Genomic DNA, 24,058 nt, shown 5'->3' with positions numbered 1-24,058 from the left:
GATGCTACTACATAGTAGCATGGGGCACGGGCACACAGTTAGTTTGCAGGGGCAAGATAGAGAAGCTTTCTTGAGGAATTAATTTCAGAGCAAGTTCGGAAGCCACAGGCAACTCAGAAAGGTGTATTTGCAGCCCACACGTCTTTGCCACGCTCCAGACTCAACTATCTGGTAGCCAACTTGACATCTTTTCTTGGATGATTCCAAAGTACTCCCTAACTTAACATATCCAAAAATGACTTTTCTGGTTTGTATTTTTTTCATAAAAAAATGTTGGAGAGAAATGAGTTCATAAGCTTCCTTCCTAAATGCGGATCTCTCCCACCACCTGCCAAGATACAAAACCCAGAAACCAGGGTCAACAAATACCTCCCCACTGCCTTACTTTCCAACTCTGTCACCAAGTGCTCTCCATTTTGCCTCCTATGCGTCTCTCAAATATGTCCTCTTCACCTTCCCTCACCACCACCTGCCTTAGGTCCCCTCATCTCCTCCCAGCTACCAATATATTTCATCTGGACTTCCTATCAATCTGGTCCTCACAGGAAACAGAAGACAATCTAGAGTTTTGAAGATAATTAAAAGGTTTACAGAACGGACAAGGAAAACAACAAGGGGGTTGAGGCACCCAGGGACCATTATCACCCCTAAGACTGAAGGGACAAAGGGAAGGACATGTTTTATTAGAGTGTGAGAGGACTGGAGCTGCAGGGATTCCCCTGACGATGCAGAGGGCCAGTGCATCAGCCATATGGTGCTGAGATAGGAGGAATATCCTATTCTCTCCCTCTTCTATTGACTAAACAGAACCTGAAGCTGGAGGGCATGTCTGACTGATGTCAGTCCAAAGAGAGGGCAGAGAATGGATGCAGGAGGAGAGAACTTGTTTACACCCATACTTGCCTTTTCCCCAAGCAGCCTCTTTGCTAGTGATTAGCAAACTTCTTCTGTAAAGGCCCAGACAGTAAATATTTTAGATTTGGCAGGCTAGATGGTCTCTATCACAAATACTTAACTTTGGCAGTTATAGCACAGATAATGTGTAAACACATTAGTGTGACTGTGTTCCAACAAAACTTTATAACACTGAGATGATTTTCAGGTAAGTTTTCACATCACAAAATATCATTCTTTTGACTTAAAAAAAAAAAAACTACTTGGAAATGCAAAAACTGTTCTCAGGCTGTATCCAAGAATGGCAGACTGAATTTAGCCAGGGACTGTAGATTTCGGATTCCTGCTCTACACTACAGCCATGGGTCTTTGTAAAACCCCAGTCAGTTCACTGTGCCCCCTGCCTGAACTTTTACATATTCCTAATGGCCTTAGGATAATAAGCCAAATCATGTAGCCTATGAGGACTGCATAGTCTGGCCCTACATATATTTCCATCCACACTTCAGCAGCAAGAGCCTCCCTGGGTTTCTCTTTCTCAACATCATGCTGTCTCCACATCTTTAGAATCCTCTGCTCTCCACTCTCTATCTAGCTCATTTGCAGATCTCAGTTCACTGCAACATTATTTATAATAGCAAATAACAAGGGGTGGGGGCATAATATTCCCAACACTAGGGAAATGAATCATGGAACACCAGGCAGCCATTTTATAATTGTAGATTAATGAGAAACAATATTGATTAGATATTAAGAGAAAACACTCATGTTAAAGTAATACCTATTATTTCATATTGCTGTAATACATTTATACATATATACGTAGGTGGAAAAAATCTTGAAGGGAATGCACCAAGCTGTTCAGAGTGATAACTCATGGGCAATGAGGTTATGGGTTATTTTTCCTTTCTGCTGATCTCTATTTTCTAAAATAAATATGTATCAAGAAAAATCAAGATGAATTTTTAAAAATCAACTTAACTAAAAAAAAATCCTGAATTTCAGGTGAATATGTTAGAAAGTTATGAAGTTATGAGAGGGCTGGGGAAGGAAAGGAGAAGTTTTCACAGTTTGATCTAATTCAAAACTAAATCTGTGAAATACTCGTTTCCTAAAATCACTCAGGATAAGTGTGTGATATATTGGTGGACATATTTTAGTTCCTGGGCTTTGACATTAATGGTAACAGACTTTTAAAGGGTAGCTCTTTTCTCCATTAAAAAGCAATGAGGCTGGGCATGGTGGCTAACCACTGTAATTCCAGCACTTTGGGAGGCCAAGGCAGGCAGATCACCTGAGGTCAAGAGTTCGAGACCAGCCTAGCCAACATGGCAAAACCCTTTCTCTACTAAAAATACAAAAATTAGCCGCGTGTGGTGGCGTGCACCTGTAATACCAGCTACTAGGGACGCTGAGGCAGGAGAATCGCTGGAACCCAGGAGGCAGAGATTGCAGTGAACTGAGATTGCGCCACTGCCCTCCTGTCTGGGTGACAGTTGAAACGGAATAAACTGAGTTATCTCTCTTCAATTTGATTTAAATCATTAACCCCAAACCCAATGCCTTAAAAACCAATGACTAAAATCTTCATTAAACTGAGTGCACATGCCAATATTAAGAATGCTGTGTCATTCTTCATCAAAAGTAATTACCTCAACACAAGAGGAGACAAGTACGCATGGAAGTAAACCCCAAACCCCAACTAACGAACATCTGAGATCAGTGGCCACAGGGAATAATTCTGAAATTGTCATCACACTCAGGCAAAGATAACAACCCGGAGGTCTTATTTTTATAGAATATCAAGAACGAAATCATCCAAAAGGCACACGATGCCAAAATAAAAATAAAGAGCGAAAACCCAAAAAGTCGCGCGCAATTCCTTCTGAAACCTATCCGCCTCCTACCCCTGACCCTTCCTCTGGTGCTGGCGGGTTCTCGTCCCTGTTTCCCCCACCGCAAGCCCTGGAACCGCACCGCTTAACTCTTCTTGGCGGCCCCGCCCCGGCCAGGCCTAGGCCCCGCCCCATTCGCCGTCTATTGGCTTTTCCTACCCTCTGCCGGTGGGTGACGAGCCTGGAAGCCGGCGGGATCTATTGCGCACGCCCAAGGCGCTGGGCCTGGAGCAGGAGAAAGGGAGTGGAGGCGGGTCGCAGACTATGAAGCGCGGCGTTCGGCGGGATCCTTTCCGGAAGCGGAAGCTGGGCGGGCGGGCCAAGAAGGTCCGGGAGCCCACGGCGGTTAATTCTTTTTACCGTGAGGCTTCACTTGTTTCGGTCTGGGCTTCTCTGAGGCTGCGAGAGATGGTCAGGTCCGGATCTCGACCGGGCCAGGTGAGGGCTGAGGACCTGAGGAGTCCACTGTGGGGATGGCTCGAGGGACAGGGGGGTTTTCGGGCCAGGGACTTGTAAAACTATGCTCGAAAAAAGACAAAGACAATGAGGCGACATTAAAGTGCTGGGACAGAGGTGCAAAGAACACCTAATCTTCCCGTCGTAACACAGCCGCTCTCGGTGTGTTTCTGTTTAATTATCGTAGCCCGCCGGCTTTGGGGTAAGACCGGGGTTCGAGTCCCAGCCTTCGCCGCTGGCGCGAGTGACTTAAGCTTTCCTAGCTTCGGCCACCTGCAGTTTGAGAGTCTACTAGTTTTTACTTATCAGAACTTTCTATTCTTTAGCTGCAAATAGGCAGAAATAAGCATAAAATCCTGTCTCAAAGAATTGAGAAGGTTAAATCAGAGAACCCGGTAAAAACATCGATCACACAGTTGATAGACATACAACAACATTTAGTTCCCTTAAAAACTCGTAGTTTGCCACCATCTTGATAAACAGCAGCTAACATTTAGATAGGACTTATGTGGTAGATACTACTCTAAGTTATGTATTACATAAAATAACTCATTTCATAGTCACAATATCCTTATGAGGTAAGTACTATTATCCCTATTTTATATATGAGGAAATCGAGGGCCGGAGGGTTCAAATAACTTAGCAGTTACACAGCTGTGGAAAGAAGAATCAGACTCACAAAGCTGATGCCAGTCCATTCTTCTTTTAAACATTTTACTTAGTAGATGTATGACTTTGAACAAACTTTTCTGAAGTTTAGGTTCCCACCTCACAGAAATAATGATAACTCACAGGGTATGGATAAAGTGGAAATGAAAGACCTTAGCGCACTCTGAGTCATTCTGCAAAGGCAGTTTTATCTTGTACTTGTTGGTAGGAGATATGACTACTAAGAAATGCTTGTATGTTTCTCAAATAGCAAAATTAAAAGTTTAGTGATAATAACCCAGTAGAAGTAAGTGTAAAATAAAGCAAACTGATTCTCCTGTATTGTGATTAGGACACTCCTTTTGGAGAGCAGCTTTGCAGTTTGTATCAAGGGTTATTAAATTACTAATAACCTTTCACCAAATAATTTTCCTTTTAATCCTAAATATGAAACGGCTGTTTTCAATAAATAGGCTTATTCCAGGTTTGTTTTCTTGATTGTGAAAAATAGGAAGCAAACCAAGACCATATTATATTACTTCCACTGAAGGAAATATTATACAACCATTAAAAATTTCTGAATATGAAAAAGATTTAAAAGTAGAAAACACAGGATTTAAAATTGCAAATATCTAGTTATATGACTAAGTAAAAAATGCATATAAAAAAAGATTGGAAGCCCCGGTAGCAAAGAACACGTCTAGTACCTAGATCTTGGTTTCCAAGTACCACTGTCCACTAAGGAGTCCTGGCTTTTTGGAGAAATGACCAACTCCAGGGCTGAGCGGGGGAATTATAAGAAGAACGTGGATACATCAAACTGAAAAGCTTCTGCACAGTACAGGAAATGATTAATGGAGAGAAAAGGCAGTCTACAGAATGGGAGAAAATATTTCCAAGCCATGTGTCTGATAAATAATCCAAAATACATACAAGGAATTTCTATAACTCAAAAGCAGAACAACACATAACCTGGTTAAAAAATGAAAAAAGGATATGAATAGACATTTCTCCAAAGATGTACAGATGGCCAACAGGTATATGAAAAGATGCTCAACATCACTAATCATCAAGGAAATGCAAATTAAAACCACAATGAGCTATCACCTAACACCTGTTAGGATGACTTATTAAAAAAACAGAAACAAGTATTGGCAAGGATTTGGAAGAATTGGAACCCTTGTACACTGTCAATGGGAATGTAAAATGCTATAGCCGCTTTGGAAAACAATATGGAGAGTCCTCACCAAATTAAAAATAGAACTATATCACCCAGCAATTCTACTTCTGGGAATTTATCCAAAAGAATTGAAATCAGGATATAGAAGAGATATTTGCACTCTCGTGTTCATTGCAGCACTATTCACAATAGCCAAAATGTGGAAACAATCCAAAAGTCTATCTACAGATGAATAGATAAAGAAAATATGGTATATACATGCAATGGACTATTATTCAGCCTTTAAAAAGAAGGAACTAACTGTCATATGCACCAACAGAGACGAACCTTGAAGACATTATGCTAAGTGAAATAAGCTAGTCACAGAAGGACAAATATTGCATTATTTTACTTATATAAAGTATCTAAAATAGTTAAAACTCACAGAAACAGAATGTGAGCATGGATTGGGCATGAACCAGAGGGATTTTTGTTTTTTGTTTTTTGTAAAGAGCAGTATTGGGATAATTGGCAACTTGCGAATAAGGTCTGAACATTAGGTCAAAATTCTGTATCCATGTTAATTTCCTGGTTTTGATAATTATACTATGGTTATATTAGAGAATGACCTTGTTTTTAGGAAATATTTAGGAGTAAAGGAGTATTGTATCTGCAACTTAACTCTAATGGTTCAGGCAGAAAGTAATGCTGTATATATATATTGAGAGAGAATATGGAAAACGTCCAGGGTCACAGAATCTGAAGCATATATAGGGCTTCTTTGTACTATTATTTCATAATAGAAACTACAAAAAAAAAATTGAAAGGAATTGTTCCAATATGATAGTTACTGTTTCAAGGTGCTTTTATCATGGGTAATTTTCTGTACTAGATTTTCTATAATATAGCCTTGTGTATATTTTTTGAAGAAACACCATATATAACCTTACAGTTATGCCAGACATGTACCTCAGACAGTGTACTTAAAAAAACATTTTTTTTTTGAAGAATAATTGTGGTAGTTGTTTTTGGACTCGATCCAGGGTAGAGTATTACAGTGTCATGGCTTGGATTTGTTATTATGATTCCAGCCAGGACATCGACATAGATATACCAAAGGGAAAGACCCTGAGAGTGTGACACAGAGACCAGTGGAGTGATGTTCTCACTGCTGGCTTCATGACCCTCCATCATATTCCAAGTTATCTCAAGAAGTATAATTCTTACCAACCCAGTTTTTAAAAAATGTATTCTCAGTGACATTCTTAGAAGGATGGAGCGTATCTTCAAGTATATAATAGAATGCCATGTAACTCCAGAAAGTTTGGTAGTTACTGCTCAAAGCTATCTTGAGATGAAATATGTAAATATGTCAAGATAAATTGTAAATGAAGCTGCCAACAGTGACTACATCTGGAGGGTGGAACGAGGAGGGAGTCAGGGACTTTCTTGTGTCTATTTAAAATTATTTTGAATAGAGATTATATTTATCTGATGTAAAGTTATTAAGATATAAAATAGTATACCATGGAAAGTGTCCCTTCTCACTCTGTCCCCCAGATACTCAGTTTCCCTCCCCGGTGGCATCCATGATTAACTGTTTCTGGCATAACTCCCAAGATACTGGATGCATGTAAAAGCAAATGCTTATTTTTTTCCTCTTTTTCTACACAAAATGTTGTCCATTATGTCACTTTTAAAACAAAAAAATTTAAGAAAACAACAGTGATATATGAATTTAAAAAGTAAGATTAAGACAATGAGATGTAGATAAAGAGAAAGGGCAGAGTTCTTGCTGGTCTAATCAGGCATTCCAAAGAATGTACATAAAAGGAAGCAGAGTTAAAAACTCTGTTCTGTATCTTGAATTAACTTGTATGTTTCAAAGAATTTGGGAATATAGAACATATTTTGGGATTAGTATAGTCTGAACTTAGTGTAGTGGTTAATTCCGGTTTAAAATAATATCTCAATTTCCTTTTTACCTTAAACAGACTTAAGGAACAAATATATGTGTTGTTTGCTTGACATTTTACATAAAAGAAATTTAATATATGAATTAAATTGTAATTGTGGATTTTTAGGATAGATCGCATTAATTAAAACAGTGAATAATATGGTACATACAATGGAATATTATTTGACCTCAAAAAGGAAGAAAAATTTTGACACATGCTACAATATAGATGAAGCTTGAAGACATTATGCTAAGGGAAATAAGCCAGTCACAAAAGGACAAATATTGTATTATTCCGGTTATATAAAGTTTCTAGAGTAGTCAAATTCATAGAAGTTAGGTTGGTAGTTGTTAGGGTCAGGGGGAAGAGGGGATGGCAAGGTATTGTTTGATGGGTACAGAGTTTCAGTTTGAGAAGATGAATAAAAGAAAAAAATGACATTAAATTTTGTCAAGATAGCATATTGAAAATATAACAGAAAAATGTTTATCTGCTATAATATATTATGTCATAGGTGTTATCTTCAGGAAGGCACACTGGACCTGCTAAATTAACAAATGGAAAGAAAGCGTAAGTACTTATGAAGACGTTTACAACTTCAGATTTCAAGATGTTTTTCAGGTCTTTGGGCTGGATGAGATGTTGTCTACCCCAGAAAATTAGGTAGGCCTCTACTGTCACAAGCTCTGGGGAACAACTTTTTATATCTACCCATGTTAATCATTTTAGTATTTAACAGTCTTTCTAATCTTCAAAATGTGTTTATAAATTCATCTTGTACATGGTTGGACAAGCTTTCTTGTCTTTGCTGAAAAGAAGATGACTGCTTACTAATGTATTTTGGGGAAAATATTTGTAAAAATATTAATGAGCTTGTTTTCCAGGACCTATTTAAGAAAAATGTCACGTTTTAATGCAGATTCTGGCTATTCCATCCATTCTGATTCAGAAAGTCAGGTAAGATTGAATAGATACAATACACACTATTTTAGTTTTCAGATAGTAGCTAAAAAGTAGGAATAAAATGCAAAGTATTAATTGCTGTAAGGAAGTATGAAGTCTGTTGCTTTAAAGCATCTTTTCTACCAATAATAAATTGTTTGTAAATAAACAAATTTTAAAACTACATAATATATATTTTTTCCTACACTAACAGTTATATACAAATGTATTCTAAATGACTTTATTCCTTACAGGCGGAAACTGTACACGGGCTTGATGGTTGTGCTTCTTTGCTGAGGGACATTTTGAGAAATGAAGATTCAGGTTTATTTTTTTAAATTCTTTGCTGAACACCTTATCTCAATTAAGTCATTATTTTGATGTTAACACATTTTTGTTTTATTAATAGGTTCAGAAACAGCATATTTAGAAAACAGATCTAATTCTAGACCTTTAGAAAACAAAAGATATGGATCAAAAAAGAAAAGACGTGAAAAACATACTATTCCTTTGGTAGTCCAGAAAGAAACATGTAAGCCTTTTTTCTCTTAGTTATTTAAAGATAATCCTTAATTGTGGGTATTTTGATCAATTATCAGGATTATGCAGTTGACTTTCATTTTAATAATCAGTATTGGTTAGGTTTATGTGTGCTTATGCCTTTCTGTATTCAGCTTCTAATCACTGAGTAGTCCACTTTGCTTGCTATCATTTTCTCAAGAAGAAAAGTAGAAAAAGAGACTGAGTTTTGTAGGAGAAAAAGTTCAAACTCAGAATGACATTTGCGAGGTATATAGAGTTATCTTAATTTTCCCTGCCACTCGTTTTCATAGATAATCATAAATTGGTTGTATTTCAGGTATATACTTCTAGTAGTTTCTTTAAGATTATTATATTTATATGTGTGTGTGTGTATATATGTGTGTGTATATATATATATATGTCCTAAGTTAGTCAAGCCGAACTTGTCAAGCTGCACAGTTAGGATACATGGTACATAAGGAGGTAAAATTGGATCAATAAGGAAAGAGAGCCTGCTGCTGATTGATGGTGAATGTAGCCAAGGGTACTTTACATCCTCACAGCTAACTTTTCCTAGTTTAGAACAAGAAAGTTTTGGTTATGTTGTCCCTTGGAGGCCTAGAGAACAAGATAGCCCATAATGAAGATGAAAAAGTCCACAATGGGAATTCAGATGGACGAGAATTAGACTAGCCAGTTCTATAGTTCAGGTGGGCCAGAAATGTCAGCACTGTAGGGCATGCTTAGATTCAGCTTGGCCGAGGAATGAAGTTTAGAAAGTCTTATAAGGCAGTATCCCTATATATTAAGAGATCAGGATTTAGGCAAGGAGGCTGAGAAAGTGTCAGTAGAGCATTCGTGGGACTAGAGGTTGATGTTTCAGATAGTCCCGAGGTAGAGAACTAAGGCAGGGGAAACGTAACTCATCTTGGAAGCCAGTAACAATAGCCTTATATTATCATGGCCTGTACTATTCAAGATGGTAGCCACTGGCCACATGTGGCTATTCAGCACTTGAAATATGACTAGTACGACCAAGGAATTGAATTTTTAATGTTATTTAATTTAAATTAATTTACAATTAAATTTGAAAACTGTAATTGATCCAGTTATTATAAAACTTTTAAGTATGTTTGGAATAAATTGGGCATGTGAACCTACCTTTTCAAGTGTAAATTTTATTAAATCTGAATATAGACCAAGTATTTCTGATGAGAATTGAGCATCTAGATTGTGCTTTATGTAAAATATATGCCAGATTTAGAAGATTTAATACAAAATTTTGGTTATTATACACTGACATGTTAATATTTTGGATATATTGATTTAAATAAATATGAAAAGTAATTTTACCTATTATGTAGTTACTGGAAATTTTTTTTTTTTTGTATTTTGGTTCTATTCTTTTATTCTATCAATCAATCAATTTATCATCTATCTTTTTCTTTTTCTTCTGTAATTTTTTTTATTATTATTATTATACTTTAAGTTCTAGGGTACATGTGCATAACGTGCAGGTTTGTTACATATGTATACTTGTGCCATGTTGGTGTGCTGCACCCATCAACTCGTCATTTACATCAGGTATAACTCCCAATGCAATCCCTCCCCCCTCGCCCCTCCCCATGATAGGCCCCGGTGTGTGATGTTCCCCTTCCCAAGTCCAAATGATCTCATTGTTCAGTTCCCACCTATGAGTGAGAACATGCGGTGTTTGGTTTTCTGTTCTTGCGATAGTTTGCTGAGAATGATGGTTTCCAGCTGCATCCATGTCCCTACAAAGGACACAAACTCGTCCTTTTTTATGGCTGCATAGTATTCCATGGTGTATATGTACCACATTTTCTTAATCCAGTCTGTCACTGATGGACATTTGGGTTGATTCCAAGTCTTTGCTATTGTGAATAGTGCCACAATAAACATTCGTGTGCATGTGTCTTTTTTTTTTTTTTTTTTGAAATCGTTTCGCTATATACCCAGTAATGGGATGGCTGGGTCATATGGTACATCTAGTTCTAGATCCTTGAGGAATCGCCATACTGTTTTCCATAATGGTTGAACTAGTTTACAATCCCACCAACAGTGTAAAAGTGTTCCTATTTCTCCACATCCTCTCCAGCACCTGTTGTTTCCTGACTTTTGAATGATCGCCATTCTAACTGGTGTGAGATGGTATCTCATTGTGGTTTTGATTTGCATTTCTCTGATGGCCAGTGATGATGAGCATTTTTTCATGTGTTTGTTGGCTGTATGAATGTCTTCTTTTGAGAAATGTCTATTCATATCCTTTGCCCACTTTTTGATGGGGTTGTTTGTTTTTTTCTTGTAAATTTGTTGGAGTTCTTTGTAGGTTCTGGATATTAGCCCTTTGTCAGATGAGTAGATTGCAAAAATTTTCTCCCATTCTGTAGGTTGCCTGTTCACTCTGATGGTAGTTTCTTTTGCTGTGCAGAAGCTCTTTAGTTTAATGAGATCCCATTTGTCAATTTTGGCTTTTGCTGCCGTTGCTTTTGGTGTTTTAGACATGAAGTCTTTGCCCATGCCTATGTCCTGAATGGTACTACCTAGGTTTTCCTCTAGGATTTTTATGGTATTAGGTCTAACATTTAAGTCTCTAATCCATCTTGAATTAATTTTCGTATAAGGAGTAAGGAAAGGATCCAGTTTCAGCTTTCTACTTATGGCTAGCCAATTTTCCCAGCACCATTTATTAAATAGGGAATCCTTTCCCCATTTCTTGTTTCTCTCAGGTTTGTCAAAGATCAGATGGCTGTAGATGTGTGGTATTATTTCTGAGGACTCTGTTCTGTTCCATTGGTCTATATCTCTGTTTTGGTACCAGTACCATGCTGTTTTGGTTACTGTAGCCTTGTAGTATAGTTTGAAGTCAGGTAGCGTGATGCCTCCAGCTTTGTTCTTTTGACTTAGGATTGTCTTGGAGATGCGGGCTCTTTTTTGGTTCCATATGAACTTTAAAGCAGTTTTTTCCAATTCTGTGAAGAAACTCATTGGTAGCTTGATGGGGATGGCATTGAATCTATAAATTACCTTGGGCAGTATGGCCATTTTCACGATATTGATTCTTCCTATCCATGAGCATGGTATGTTCTTCCATTTGTTTGTGTCCTCTTTTATTTCACTGAGCAGTGGTTTGTAGTTCTCTTTGAAGAGGTCCTTCACATCCCTTGTAAGTTGGATTCCTAGATATTTTATTCTCTTTGAAGCAATTGTGAATGGAAGTTCATTCATGATTTGGGTCTCTGTTTGTCTGTTACTGGTGTATAAGAATGCTTGTGATTTTTGCACATTAATTTTGTATCCTGAGACTTTGCTGAAGTTGCTTATCAGCTTAAGGAGATTTTGGGCTGAGATGATGGGGTTTTCTAAATATACAATCATGTCATCTGCAAAGAGGGACAATTTGACTTCTTCTTTTCCTAACTGAATACCCTTTATTTCTTTCTCTTGCCTGATTGCCCTAGAACACTGTGTTGAATAGGAGTGGTGAGAGAGGGCATCCCTGTCTTCTGCCAGTTTTCAAAGGGAATTTTTCCAGTTTTTGCCCATTCAGTATGATACTGGCTGTGGGTTTGTCATAAATAGCTCTTATGATTTTGAGATGCGTTCCATCAATACCGAATTTATTGAGCATTTTTAGCATGAAGGGCTGTTGAATTTTGTCAGAGGCCTTTTCTGCATCTATTGAGATAATCATGTGGTTTTTGTCTTTGGTTCTGTTTATATGCTGGATTACGTTTATTGATTTGCATATGTTGAACCAGCCTTGCATCCCAGGGATGAAGCCCACTTGATCATGGTGGATAAGCTTTTTGATGTGCTGCTGGATCCGGTTTGCCAGAATTTTATTGAGGATTTTTGCATCGATGTTCATCAGGGATATTGGTCTAAAATTTTCTTTTTTTGTTGTGTCTCTGCCAGGCTTTGGTATCAGGATGATGTTGGCCTCATAAAATGAGTTAGGGAGGATTCCCTCTTTTTCTGTTGATTGGAATAGTTTCAGAAGGAATGGCACCAGCTCGTCCTTGTACCTCTGGTAGAATTCAACTGTGAATCCATCTGGTCCTGGACTTTTTTTTGTTGGTAGGCTATTAATTATTGCCTCAATTTCAGAGCCTGCTATTGGTCTATTCAGGGATTCAGCTTCTTCCTGGTTTAGTCTTGGGAGAGTGTAAGTGTCCAGGAAATTATCCATTTCTTCTAGATTTTCTAGTTTATTTGCGTAGAGGTGTTTATAGTATTCTCTGATGGTAGTTTGTATTTCTGTGGGGTCAGTGGTGATATCCTCTTTATCATTTTTTATTGCGTCTATTTGATTCTTCTCTCTTTTCTTCTTTATTAGTCTTGCTAGCGGTCTATCAATTTTGTTGATCTTTTCAAAAAACTAACTCCTGGATTCATTGATTTTTTTGGAGGGTTTTTTGTGTCTCTATCTCCTTCAGTTCTGCTCTGATCTTAGTTATTTCTTGCCTTCTGCCAGCTTTTGAATGTGTTTGCTCTTGCTTCTCTAGTTCTTTTAATTGTGATGTTACAGTGTCAATTTTAGATCTTTCCAGCTGTCTCTTGTGGGCATTTAGCGCTATAAATTTCCCTCTACACACTGCTTTAAATGTGTCCCAGAGATTCTGGTATGTTGTATCTTTGTTCTCATTGGTTTCAGAACATCTTTTATTTCTGCCTTAATTTCGTTATGTACCCAGTAGTCATTCGGGAGCAGGTTATTCAGTTTCCATGTAGTTGAGCGGTTTTGATTGAGTTTCTTAGTCCTGAGTTCTAGTTTGATTGCACTGTGGTCTGAGAGATAGTTTGTTATAATTTCTGTTCTTGTACATTTGCTGAGGAGTGCTTTACTTCCAATTATGTGGTCAATTTTGGAATAAGTGTGATGTGGTGCTGAGAAGAATGTATATTCTGTTGATTTGGGGTGGAGAGTTCTATAGATGTCTATTAGGTCCGCTTGCTGCAGAGATGAGTTCAATTCCTGGATATCCTTGTTAACTTTCTGTCTCGTTGATCTGTCTAATGTTGACAGTGGGGTGTTGAAATCTCCCATTATTATTGTATGGGAGTCGAAGTCTCTTTGTAAGTCTCTAAGGACTTGCTTTATGAATCTGGGTGCTCCTGTGTTGGGTACATATATATTTAGGATCATTAGCTCTTCCTGTTGAATTGATCCCTTTACCATTATGTAATGGCCTTCTTTGTCTCTTTTGATCTTTGATGGTTTAAAGTCTGTTTTATCAGAGACTAGTATTGCAACCCCTGCTTTTTTTTGCTCTCCATTTGCTTGGTAGATCTTCCTCCATCCCTTTATTTTGAGCCTATGTATGTCTCTGCACGTGAGATGGGTCTCCTGAATACAGTAAACTGATGGGTCTTGACTCTTTATCCAGTTTGCCAGTCTGTGTCTTTTAATTGGACCATTTAGCCCATTTACAATTAAGGTTAATATTGTTATGTGTGAACTTGATCCTGCCATTATATTAACTGGTTATTTTGCTTGTTAGTTGATGCAGTTTCTTCCTAGCCTTGATGGTCTTTACATTTTGGCATGTTTTTGCAATGGCTGGTACTGGTTGTTCCTTTCCATGTTTAGTGCTTCCTTCAGGGTCTCTTGTGAGGCAGGCCTGGTGGTGACAAAATCTCTAAGCATTTGCTTATCTGGAAAGGATTTTATTTCTCCTTCACTTATGAAACTTAGTTTGGCTGGATATGAAATTCTGGGTTTAAAATTCTTTTCTTTAAGAATGTTGAATATTGGGCCCCACTCTCTTCTGGCTTGTAGAGTTTCTGCCGAGAGATCTGCTGTTAGTCTGATGGGCTTCCCTTTGTGGGTAACCTGACCTTTCTCTCTGGCTGCCCTTAAGATTTTTTCCTTCATTTCAACTTTGGTGAATCTGGCAATTATGTGTCTTGGAGTTGCTCTTCTCGAGGAGTATCTTTGTGGCGTTCTCTGTATTTCCTGAATTTGAATGTTGGCCTGCCCTACTAGGTTGGGGAAGTTCTCCTGGATGATATCCTGAAGAGTGTTTTCCAACTTGGTTCCATTTTCCCCCTCACTTTCAGGCACCCCAATCAGACGTAGATTTGGTCTTTTTACCTAATCCCATACTTCTTGCAGGCTTTGTTCATTTCTTTTTCTTCTTTCTTTAGATTTCTCTTCTCACTTCATTTCATTTATTTGATCCTCAATTGCTGATAATCTTTCTTCCAGTTGATCAAGTCAGTTACTGAAGCTTGTGCATTTGTCACGTATTTCTCGTGTCATGGTTTTCATCTCTGTCAGTTCGTTTATGGCCTTCTCTGCATTAATTATTCTAGTTATCAATTCTTCCACTCTTTTTTCAAGATTTTTAGTTTCTTTGCACTGGGTACGTAATTCCTCCTTTAGCTCTGAGAAGTTTAATGGACTGAAGCCGTCTTCTCTCATCTTGTCAAAGTCATTCTCCGTCCAGCTTTGATCTGTTGCTGGCGATGAGCTGCGTTCCTTTGCAGGGGGAGATGCACTCTTATTTTTTGAATTTCCAGCTTTTCTGCCCTGCTTTTTCCCCATCTTTGTGGTTTTATCTGCCTCTGGTCTTTGATGATGGTGACGTACTGATGGGGTTTTGGTGTGGGTGTCCTTCCTGTTTGTTAGTTTTCCTTCTAACAGTCAGGACACTCAGCTGTAGGTCTGTTGGAGATTGTTTGAGGTCCACTCCAGACCCTGTTTGCCTGGATATCAGCAGCAGAGGCTGCAGAAGATAGAATATTTCTGAACAGCGAGTGTACCTGTCTGATTCTTGCTTTGGAAGCTTCCTCTCGTACTCTCCGGGGTACTCCACCGTTTGAGGTATGGGGTGTCAGTCTGCCCCTAGTGGGGGATGTCTCCCAGTTAGGCTACTCAGGGGTCAGGGACCCACTTGAGCAGGCAGTCTGTCTGTTCTCAGATCTCAGCCTCCGTGTTGGGAGATCCACTGCTCTTTTCAAAGCTGTCAGACAGAGTCGTTTGCATCTGCAGAGGTTTCTGCTGCTTTTTGTTGTTGTTGTTGTTTAGCTGTGCCCTGTCCCCAGAGGTGGAGTCTACAGAGACGGGCATGCCTCCTTGAGCTGCTGTGAGCTCCACCCAGTTCGAGCTTCCTAGTGGCTTTGTTTACCTACTTAAGCCTCAGCAATGGCGGGCACCCCTCCCCCAGCCTGGCTGCTGCCTTGCCGTTAGATCGCAGACTGCTGTGCTAGCAATGAGGGAGGCTCCGTGGGCGTGGGACCCTCCCGGCCAGGTGTGGGATATAATCTCCTGGTGTGCCCGTTTGCTAAGACCCTTGGTAAAGCGCAGTATTGGGGTGGGAGTTACCCGATTTTCCAGGTGTTGTGTGTCTCAGTTCCCCTGGCTAGGAGAAGGGATTCCCTTCCGCCTTGCGCTTCGCAGGTGAGGCTCTTGCTGGTCAGGCTGCAGCAGCTGACCAGCACCGATTGTCCGGCACTCCCTAGTGAGATCAACCCAGTACCTCAGTTGAAAATGCAGAAATCACCTGTCTTCTGTGTCGCTTGCACTGGGAGCTGGAGACTGGAGCTGTTCCTATTCGGCCATCTTGCTCTGCTGCAGTTACTGGAAATTTTAAGTTACATATATGGTTTGCATTATATTTCTATTGGATAGCATTGGTCTAAGCTCAGCACATTATAGCCAGTTTTTTAAGTAATGTTTAGTTATTTTATTTTGTAAATAAGATTTTACTAGAATGCAGCCAAGCTAATTTATTAATGTGTTTTTATTAGCTGTTTTTGTCCTGCAGTGGCAGAGTTGAGTAGTTGTGACAGAGATCATCTGGCCTGCTGAACCTAAAATATTTATTTGACCTTTTAAGAAAAAGAGTGCTAAACCCTGGCCTTAACTCTTAAAGCAGAGGTCTTTTTATTGGGGCGCAATTGAGAAAGAAAGGAGTGGTAGCAGTCTCCTTTTTGTCTGTAGGCAGGTTATTTCTTATCCAGGGCACCTTTCCTCAAGCAACTATTATTTGCGATGTATGTGACTGACAATGGGTGTCACAGTATCAGCTTATTGGACCCTGACTTAACTGCTTCTGTCAGTCAGAGTTCCAACAAGAAACAGATGGCAGCACTCAAGTTGAGGTAATTCGAGGAGGGCTTATGTTTATTTACAAAGGGACTTATAAAGATATGAGTAGGGTATAGGAAAACCACAGGTTTTGCCTACTAGGTCGCATGAGCCTAGTGCTAGCAGCAGCAGCAGCAGAGCTGTTACCATCTCTAGACCATAAGGGATTAGGAGAGAGAAAGATTACTGAATCTAGAAAGAGATACTGTTTGTAGACTATGCTACCTTGAGAAGAGCAGTGAGCTTCATTGAAAGGACGAAGTCAGCCCAAGGTGGCCTTATAGAAGGGGAGCAGGAATAAGTGTATATCCTGACTTCATGCTTCTTCCTTTCCTTGATATGCCAAGACTCCAATTGGATTGAACCCAACTGAAGCCCTACTGATGTATATCAGGTCTGGGATGTGACTCTCACGAGCTAGTAAGCTAGTCTTACTGTGTCATGGATGCTAGCAGAAGACAAGACTACTGGATCAGAGACGAAGGACTTTATTACTCACAGCACAGGCAGCAGTATGTGCATCAGCATATTGTGTTGGTTCTTATTCACCCTAGTTCCCATTGGGGTGATACGGTGGACCCATATGGATGCACAGGTTTAGGTTGCAGCTGAGGAACACTGAGCTTGGGGAATCGGTCACTTTGATAGTAAGCAGTAATCAAGCCTGTACTTGTCCCAGAGGGAAACCTTACCTCATCCTTCAAGGTTGCTCACTGCAAACACAACCCTGAGAAGTGGCCCAGGTAAGGAGTTTAGATCAAAGCCTTGCTTTTTTGGTATATACAGCAAGACATATTGAAGGACTGTCTCTTTGCAGCCCACATAGATCAGCATTCCAGGGAGAGCAGGGTGAAAGACCAGTAGAGGTGGATTTGGATTGGCAGATGGAAGATTCTGGCTTTCTGAGTCCATAGCATTAAATTCTTATTTGGATTACAGCCGAATCAGCAGTTCTGGCCTGTGATCAGGGTGCAATATTCCTATTGTTGTTTCTCCCATATTTTCTTAATCAGAAGGAAGGACCTAGTTCCACAGGACTATCTTCTTTAGGGTTGCAATATTAGAAATTAGTTCCTAATTGTATGTGTGTATGTGGTTGGCAGCTGTTAACCAATAACACAAGATTTTGCTCTGTTACCACAATGCTCAACAATACACAAAATCCAAGCTCATCACTTGTTCTGTTTACCATCTCTCTCCAAATGAGGTAATCATAAAGAACTTTAAGCAGTCTGTTACAGTATGTTAACTAGTATCCATGTATTATTTTACTTTTAACACACATTATCTTGCTATTTTGTGTTAACTGTCTTCTGGGGAATGGCCCCCTCATGTACTTTCTATCTGAGACCTACCCAATCATTGAATGCCTATGGAGTCAGGTAAGCACACCATGATGCATTCTGGGAGTAAGGAGGCAGAGAAACCCTTCCAGAATTGTATTGAGCTTTTTTGAGAGTGCTCTGGCATTAAATAAAATACGTATTTTTTAAATAAGGAGCTTTTACATGTGATAACTGTGTTGAATACTTTCATGATTTTGCTTTTAGTAATATATATTGCTGTCTTCATCTTGGAGAACTAAACCAACCACAGGCAAAAATCCTTTGAGCATTGATTGCCCCTCATAAAGGCCAGGTGTTCTCACATCTTTCAATTGATAGTAGGCATCCAGTGGCTCTTACCTGCACTGGATGTGTGTTCTATATTTGAGTGGCAGGAATAACTTCCTGTCAGACAGTGCTTGCACAGCAGCTAGACTTCAGGGACTAAAAAAGTTTTGTGGACTGAGTAAATGAATACATTCCTTTTGTGAATTTTAGTTATCACATGATATCACTTAAACATATTACCACACCAATAGCTAAAATTTTCATGTAGAGTGTGTTGGTGTAATTAACAAGAGCAAGAAAATATACTTCATTTGTATTTGCATAATAACAGACTCATTTGGTCATTAGTTTTATTTTAAAATTGTGTAGTAGTCATATAACTGCAGTCTTTCTCTTATGGTTTCTAACTTGGATTGTTTGCTTTAAGACTTCATATTGTTAAGTAAAGTTACTCAACATTATCAGTAGAGTTTTGTGTGGACTTGAGTTTATAAAGGAGCAAAAGAAGTCATTTTAGTTCTAAGGCTTTGATTTTTAAGAAATAGGTTTGGAATTTATTAATTTATGTTAGTTGATGACATCTGCTGGCTGAGGCATAATGTAGCTCAGCTTTATTAGAGACCGTGAAAACCATGCCTTGAAAAGAAAGTAAATGAGAGCCTGATGCTGTGACCTGTGTGTGAAATCTGAGAATTCCTCAAACTAGCCAATTCTTAAGGACCAGAGGAAATCCAAGAGCAGAAGAAAAGACCCAGGAATCAAGAGGAAAGGACTTGTGGTATGCTAGATGGTCATGGGCTATGATCTCGCCCTCTGTCATTTTAGATTTCAAAGTTAAAATATTTTAGAGGGCTTTTCCATTTGACTTATTATAAAATCGTATTTCCAGTAAGAAATAGTATTTGCTTTATAGAAGTTTATTAACCAGTTTTGTTTGAGCTGATCTGTTCAGATAGTGAAGGTAACTCTTATTACTTTTGATTTTAATAATCTCAGAGGGGACATGTTCGGAGGTTTATTACTGACATCAGATAGCATGATTTATGAATATGATATATTTGCTTGTCTATTGTAAGAGTGCAGCTATTTGGTGATATTTAACATTGAGTTTTTACTGTGTGCTAGATATTGATTTAAGAAATTTACAAGTGTTACTTCATTTACATCTCGCAATAATCTTATAAAATAGGCATTATTACAATTTTTCTGATGAAGAAAAAGAGGTCAAGAGAAGTTAATTTGCCCAAGGTTACTCAGCTAATAAGTGTTAAAGCTTGTATTTAGGTCTGGAAAGTACATTCATAGGAATAGATCATCTCAAAAGGAAATATACCCCAAGTCAAAAGGAAAGCATCTGATATCTTCAGCCATTTTCATAGTCAAATATTAAGTATTTTTCTTTAATTTTTTTTTCTATTTTCACCGGTTATAGTATTTAATCTGCCTTTAACTTTTTCTGTTTTTGCTTTTACATGGAAGTTTATGCTTTTAGTAATGTTTTTATTTTCAATAAACTGTATATTTGAGGGATTCTCTAGTTTTAAATTTTTAATTATTTTGTTTTTTTAAAAAATAAGGAATACTTTTCATAACTAATTTTAAGGTTCATAAATCTCAATAAACTTTTGCATATGTATACACCCCTGTAGCCACAACCTAGATCAAGATATAGAAAATTTTTAGCACCCTGCAGGGCTCCCTCCCTGTCAGTACCCTCACCATCACCTAGACCCTCATCCCTGTGTAACCATTTTCCTGACTTTTATTTCCATTTGTGACTTTTACGTTTGAGGACTTCTCTAAATGTGATTGAACACTATGCACCCTTGTGTTTGACTACTTTCACTCAGCCTGATGCGTATTAAATATCCAGGTAGTTGTATATATCAGTACTTTGTTGGTTTTTTAATGCTATATAGTATTCCAGCCTGTGAGTATACCACAGTTTATCCATTTCTGCTATTCATGGCTATTTGGTGTTTTCAGCTTTGGGCTACTGCAAATCAAGCTGCTGTGAACTGTCTTGTACGTGTCTTTCAGTAGACATAAGCACTCATTTCTATTGGTGTATACCTGGGAGTGGAATTGTTATGTCATAGATATATGTATGTTTAACTTTGGTAGGTGCGACAATTAGCCATATGTTTTTCTAAATTTGTTTTGTATACTGATAACCTATGATTTAACAGAATATTCTCATTTCTGTTAATAGTGTTTTAAAAAAACATTTGGGAAGGGGATCAAATTAGGGAAATAGATTTCAGATTGTTATACCAATCTATAGGTAGTGCTATGTAGAAAACTTTGTTATTTTTTACTTATTACTTTGTTAATACTTCGTTAATTCTACCTTGTTCATAGACTAATACTAGGCTCTGTCAGACGAAATAATGAAGTACAGCCCTGCATAAAGAAACTTACGGTTTAGTCAGAAAGGCAGGAGGATGAAAGATAAGCAATATAAGGCAGTGTGTCAGTGGCATATGATTTGTATAGACAATATGTGCTCTGGGGTGGTGAAGAGTAGTCACTAGACTGGAATGATTGGATTGCAAAAGGTTTCATGGAAGAAGGAAACTCAGATGAGCCTTGGTGAGTGGTTAGAATTGGATTGGAAGGAATGGTTCATCATGAACAATGTTATTGGAAGGTGAAAAAAGCTTGTTGGGTAACTAAATTGGCCTGGCTGAAATGAAAAATTTGAGTTGGGGGTGATGGACAATAGTTGGAAAAGTAGGTTGTGGTCAAGCTTTGGAAAAGTTTAAATGCCAGGCTAAGATTTTGTTTGTTTGATTGGTTTTGTTTTGTTTTTGAGGACCCAAAGCATCAGAATTGTACCAACTGTTCTCTTTCCTATTCCATTTTCCCTTGACAACATGAACTGACGAGGAACAAGGTGAAGGAGTTTGATTGGACTTTAGGGATAATATAACTCCCTTAAAAGAAGTGTTAAAATTGAAGGAGAGATTTTACACATGGCAAGTAGCATAAAAAAATGGGAATTGTAAGAATTAGTATAGATGATTTTTGACTGGGGAAAGTGGTAAAGCCCTTCTATGAAGTATGTGATGAATTGTACTACTTCTGAGAGCCCTTTCTTCTCTTAAAATCTTACGGTAAGAATTTTTGAAGAATCATATTTCAAGAACTTTTTTTCTTCTTCCACATTAGCATCTTCAGATAATAAGAAACTGATACCTAATGAAGCTTCTGCTAGAAGTGAAAGAGACACATCAGACCTAGAACAAAATTGGTCATTGCAAGATCATTATAGAATGTATTCACCCATAATATACCAAGCCCTCTGTGAGCATGTGCAGACTCAGATGTCACTGATGAATGATTTGACTTCAAAGAACATCCCTAATGGAATTCCTGCTGTACCATGCCATGCTTTATCTCACGCTGGTGAGTATGAATGCTGTTTAAAAATCATGAGTGTAAGTTCTAATTAAATTGCTTGGTTATTGTATAAAAAGTAGGATATGTGATTGATTTTTTCTCCCTCTTACTTACAGAATCTCAGGCAACTCCTCATTCTAGTTATGGCTTATGTACCTCCACCCCAGTCTGGTCACCTCAGCGGCCACCCTGCCCTCCACAGGTTCATTCTGTGGGTACAGTTTGTATACTACATAAGTAACTATTCACTTATAGCAGTCATTCGGGAAGGACTGTTGAATTTATTGATTGTAACTTAATGCACTAGGATTTAAAGATCAGTTGTTTTATTTATTTATTTATTTATTTATTTATTTATTTATTTATTTATTGCTATAAAAGTTTTACCTATTTATGGCCAGGCACAGTGGTTCAGGCCTGTAATCCCAGCCCTTTGGGAGGCCGAGGTGGGTGGATCACGAGGTCTGGAGTTCAACACCAGCGTGGCCAACGTGGTGAAACTCCATCTCTACTGAAAATACAGAAATTAGCTGGGTATGGTGGCACATGCCTGTAATCCCAGCTACTTGGGAGGCTGAGGCAGGAATTGCTTGAACCGGGACCGAGGAGGGGGAGTTAGCAGTGAGTGAGATCGTGCTACTGCACTCCGGTCTGGGCTACAGAGTGAGACTCTGTCTCAAAAAAAGAAAGAAAAGTTTTACCTATGTTTTAATGACAATAATGAAGAAGACAATAATGAAGGAGAAAGAGGGAAAGAGATCAGTAGGGGGAAAAAAAATCAACCATACTGACCACCCAAGTACAACTCCTTTTAACACGCTGATAGAGTTCTTTCCAATCGTTTAATCATCTGTACAGGTTTTAGTTTCTGGTTTGTATTTGTTAACTTTGCTTTCCTTTTAAAATAAAGTTATAAGTAAACTTTATGCAGTCTTATATACTGCTTCTTTCACTTAATACTTTATTTAAAACATGTTTATTAATATATACCCTTTGTGAATTTTTAATAACTTGTTAATACTGTATTTTGTGGATATACCATAGTCTATGTAACTACTATATGGTTAGGAGTAGTAACCATATATTTGAGTTTGTTATAATTAGTATTATTATTAATAAGCAAGTTTCTAATATCAGAAACTTACTAATATTTTTAGCTTCAAAGTAAGTAAGTTGGATTTTTTCCTCAGTACAATAAAGATTCTTGTTTTTTAAAGCTTAGTTTACCCTGTAATATGGGAGCATTACAAGGCCATGACTAAAATAGACTGTTTACAAATACCACAGATGGTTTAAAAGCATCAAAAATTAGTCCACTTTGGGAAATTACATCATAAAAAAAAAATTCAAACATACAATAAGCTTTTGCACAAACATATTTACAGAGATGTTTCAGCAGTGAAAAACTGGCTGTTACTTAAATGTCTAACCGTATGGGAGTAGTTACACAGACTACAGTATATTCTCAAAATATAGTAGTAACTACTTATTAAATATTCACAAAACAAATATATTAATAAACTTTTAACAAATATATTTCATATATTTGAGTTTGTTGTAATTAATACCTACAAATGAGTGCTCATACTTCTGAAGACTTGTTTTTCTCTTTCTTTAGGAAGTTCAAACTGATGGTGACAGTCAGTTTGCATCACAAGGTAAAACAGTTTCTGCAACCTGTACTGATATTCTAAGGAATTCATTTAATACCAGTCCTGGAGTTCCATGTAGTCTGCCCAAAACTGACATATCAGCTGTTCCAACATTGCAGCAACTGGGCTTTGTTAATGGAATTCCGCCACAACAAGGAGTTCATAAGGAAACAGACCTACTAAAATGTTTTCAAACATACTTGTCTCTTTTTCAATCTCATGGAAAAGAAACACATCTGGACAGTCAGACACACCGAAGCCCTACTCAGTCACAACCAGCTTTCTTGGCCACTAATGAAGAAAAATGTGCCAGAGAGAAAATTAGAGAGACCACAAGTGAAAGAAAGGATTTAAACATACGTGTGCGAGATACAAAAACAGTCAAGGATGTACAGAAGGCAAAAAATGTGAATGAGACGGCTGAAAAAGTTAGAATTATAAAATATTTGTTGGGAGAGCTCAAGGCCCTGGTAGCAGAACAAGGTAGATGGGACTTATAATTTTCTGTAGTATGTATGGTGTTATACTAAATAGCAATGTCATATTATTTAGCTATCATTTAAATGGAGTTTGTGGTGTTTTCCATAGAACTGTGTTTTGAGCTAGTAAGAAAATGAGTTCTACTTATTGTATTCTTATTTTTTAAGGTTTTGATCCCTTCTTTCCTGTGGATTTCAAATGTGTTTGAGAATATCAAACATTCAGTGTTTTGCTTGCAAGTGTGTATTTATTCTACTTGGTAATAGACCTTGAAAAGATTCAACAAAGAGAACTTATACAGATAAAAATTTTAATTAGAGA

The 24,058-nt window shown here is 38.0% G+C and overlaps 1 protein-coding gene across 3 annotated transcripts in view; it reads left to right on the top strand.

Annotated features, from left to right (window-relative positions):
* The first annotated feature begins 2,671 nt into the window (after positions 1–2,671).
* CCDC14 (coiled-coil domain containing 14) overlaps positions 2,672–24,058 on the top strand; it is a 53,224-nt gene continuing 31,837 nt past the window's right edge. Inside the window, exons 1-8 of one of the 3 annotated variants that reach the window (XM_025376830.1) lie at positions 2,672–3,227; positions 7,525–7,580; positions 7,895–7,967; positions 8,207–8,276; positions 8,362–8,484; positions 21,375–21,611; positions 21,722–21,816; positions 23,224–23,740. In XM_025376830.1, coding sequence (XP_025232615.1) covers positions 3,054–3,227; positions 7,525–7,580; positions 7,895–7,967; positions 8,207–8,276; positions 8,362–8,484; positions 21,375–21,611; positions 21,722–21,816; positions 23,224–23,740 — 1,345 coding nt within the window. In that variant the 5' untranslated portion in view covers positions 2,672–3,053. The remainder of the gene's footprint in view (positions 3,228–7,524; positions 7,581–7,894; positions 7,968–8,206; positions 8,277–8,361; positions 8,485–21,374; positions 21,612–21,721; positions 21,817–23,223; positions 23,741–24,058) is intronic. The other 2 variants (XM_025376832.1, XM_025376831.1) reach the window with 2 other exon arrangements.

Source organism: Theropithecus gelada, chromosome 2 (assembly GCF_003255815.1).
Source record: "Theropithecus gelada isolate Dixy chromosome 2, Tgel_1.0, whole genome shotgun sequence".
Lineage (NCBI taxonomy): Eukaryota > Metazoa > Chordata > Mammalia > Primates > Cercopithecidae > Theropithecus > Theropithecus gelada.
This window is presented reverse-complemented; position numbering and strand designations above follow the sequence as displayed.